This window comes from Plasmodium relictum (genome assembly GCF_900005765.1).
Source record: "Plasmodium relictum strain SGS1 genome assembly, contig: PRELSG_00_v1_129, whole genome shotgun sequence".
Classification (NCBI taxonomy): Eukaryota; Apicomplexa; class Aconoidasida; order Haemosporida; family Plasmodiidae; genus Plasmodium; species Plasmodium relictum.
In genome coordinates, this window is record NW_021628802.1 from 1,835 (window position 1) to 5,154 (window position 3,320).

General features: G+C 22.4%; 1 pseudogene across 1 annotated transcript; it reads right to left on the reverse strand.

The window, feature by feature from the left end:
• Positions 1-819: 819 nt before the first annotated feature.
• PRELSG_0013600 lies at positions 820-3,206 on the reverse strand (annotated as a pseudogene). Its single transcript is given in 8 exon segments — positions 820-872; positions 875-1,191; positions 1,193-1,408; positions 1,411-1,562; positions 1,565-1,952; positions 1,955-2,210; positions 2,213-2,348; positions 2,351-3,206. Coding segments are annotated over 8 exon segments (2,374 nt in total).
• Between the last annotated feature and the right edge of the window lie 114 nt (positions 3,207-3,320).

The following is a 3,320-nucleotide window of genomic DNA, read 5'->3' on the forward strand; positions in this document are numbered from 1 at the left end:
CAAATGTTTATGTTATATTCAATGTATATTTTAAAAATAATGACATTGAATAAATTAGAGTTTTGACTTTTGTTAATTGTTATGAATTTTATGTATAATTTTAATTAAAAGAATAAACTAATTCTTTGTTAATAAAAACTCTTTTATAACAGTTTGGCATCTCTATTAAAAGATGCAGTAAAATTTAATATCCAAATTAAATATTATGCATCATAAGAAATAAATATATATATAATAAAAACAAGTATATATATATTTAAAAACGTATATTTATTTATGTATGCTCTTTATTAATTTGTTTGTTTAATACTCTAGCAAAGTATTCGAGCAGGCAAATAATAAATCACCTTCTTAATAACTTTGTTAAAGTATTAAACATACAAATTAATAAAAAGCATACATAACTAAATATATTGATTTTTGGTGTTTATACTTATTATTTTATACATAGAAATATTTATCATATATAACAGTTAATTTGAACTAAGCAATTTTATATTTCTTAACACATATATTTTTACTTTGACAAACGAATAATTATTTACAAAGAATAAATATATTTTTCTAATTTAAAAATGAACACAAATAATTAAGTTATAACAAACAATAAGAGTTAAATCCTAAGTTATTCAATGTTAATTTAAAATATACAAATCGAATATAACATAAATATTGTACTTTTTATTTATTAAAAGTTTCCATTCTTAAAATCTGATACCTAAAAAAATAAAAAAAAAATCTTTTTATTTTTTTAACAATTATTAAAAATATATATAATAATAAAATTATTCCATTTCTTTAAAATACTTCTTCGTTTTTCTTGCCACTTTCTCTGAACTATTTGCGTTTTTAATATAGGATTTATTATTTCTTTTATTTATTCTTTGCTTTTATCATATGTATCATTTCCTTTTTCTAATCCAACTTCAATTATTGATACTAATCTTTTCTTTTCCAATACTTTCATTGTTCTTTCTTCTTTTCTATAATAATATTCATTTGTCTCTCTTTTTCTACTTCATCCACTTCTTTATTTCCCGTTTCTTGCTCATATAATCTCTCATTTTCTCTATTTTGTTCTATATATGACTTAAGAAACTCATTTCTCATGAATTTTAACTCTCCTTTTTTACATTCATCTAACACTGTCATATGTATCTCTATGTACATATTGGATATTGACCTTTTATTCATCTTCATATTTACTTCTTCCTTTATTATTTCTTCTTCTCTTTTCTGGATTTTTTTTTTCTTCTATGTTCTCTTCGTCTTCTTCTTTTATGCATTCATATTTTTCTAGCAACTCTTTCTTCCTCTCTAATTGTTTTATTAATTGCCTGTTCAATAACCCTACTAGAGTATTAAACAAACAAATCAATAAGGAACATGTATAACTAAATATACATTCTTAAATATATATAATGGCTTATTATGATGCATAGTATTTAATTTGAATTGAATTTTATTGAATCTCTTAATAGGCATATTAAACTGTTATAAATGAGTTTTTATCTACAAAGGATCAGTCTATTCTTTTAATTAAAAACATACATATAATTCATAACAATTAACAAAAGTCAAAACTCTAATTTATTCAACGTTATTTTTTTTAAAATATACATTGAATATAACATAAACATTCTACTTTTTCATTAAATTTTTTCATGTAACTAAAAATTAATTTTCTTTTTAATTTGAACAAACGCCAAATGACAAAAAAAAAAAAAATAATTTTATTTTTTTTTAATTACAAAGATACATATACAATAAAATAAACAAACAAACAAAAATAACTTTATATATTTTTTTTTTTAACTAACTCCATGAATAGCTAACTTCTTTTCTGACTGGTAACTCATTTTATTTTTACAAAAGGTTAAAAACAATTTTTTATTAACCACTAACGTAAGATTAATCTCTATTTCATCTATTTTATCCAAGACTTTTACTTTATTGCTTTTATACATATTTATTCCTCCTTTTTCCATTCTTCCTCCAAATTTTTAAACTATTCTGCCCCTTTCCATTTTTCTGATATCTTTTTATGACTTTCTATGCATTTCTTCAATAATATCTTTTGTTTTTCTAACTCAATGTTACTGCTTTCTTCTTTTTCTTTCATTATAACTTCTTTGTCTATTACATCTTCTATTGACTCCTTATCTTTTAATCACTCATTCAAGCAAATTTCTAAAAATTCATCTCTAATTCTCACTCCTCTTGTTTACAGTCCTCTATTATTAGCATATGTATTTCTATCATAGTTTTCCACTTCAGCTTCTTTCTCAATGTCATACAATTACTCTTTTTCTTCACTTCTACATTCTCTTCCATATGTTTTGTCTTTTTTCCTTTTTTTTTCTTTCTTTTTCATCTTTTATATTTGTTTACTTTTTTTTCTCTTCTTGCGAATATTTTAGTTTTTCTCTTTTCTTTTCAATTTCGTCTTCTTCTATGTTTTTTTCTATTACATTAGTTTCATCTGCTTCTTTTTTAATGGCTTCATTATCATTGTATTCATTTATGAATGTTATAAAGGATTCATTTTTATTTTCATTCTCTAACCGCTTACGCATCTCTTCCCAATGTTTCTTCCATATAATTATTTGCTTTTGTAGCATAGGATTTTTAATTATCTGTTGACTATTTTCTGGTATGTTTTCTTTATTCGTTTTTTCCATATATTTCTTTTCATTACTCCTAATTTCTTGTTTCAATTCAATAAACCATTTTTTTTTTTTAAATTTCTCTAATTCTTCTTTTTTTTCTTCTGATGTAATGTTTTTCATTATTTCGTCTTCTATTTCTAAAAGTTCTTTTTTTTCATTAAAATTATCCTGTAATTTTAATTCTCCTACACATGTTTTCAGAAATTCTTTTTTGTCCAATACCCACTCATCTTTTTTGCATTCCTCTAATACCATCATATGAATCTCTATCCTTAATCTCAGTATTATTTTGTTTTTCTTTAAATCCTTATCTAATTTATATTTCTTCTCTATCTCCTTTCTTATTTTCTCTCTATCTATTGTTTCCGTACTTTTTTTCATTTCTTCTTCTGTTTCATATTCTACTAACCGTTTTAACAACTTTTCGTCATCAAGAGTATGCAACATTTTTTGTTTTTGTATCCAGTTCTTCCATATTATTTTTTGTCTCTCTAGTATAGTGTTGGTTAATAAAAGGTATTATTAACCTTTTGTAGTATACTAAGCTAGTTGCTAGTTGTATACGTACAAGTTAGCCATGCACTGACGCTAGTCCTATAAATTAAAAAAAAAAAAAAAAAAAAAAAATATAAAATTATTTTTTTTTTTTTT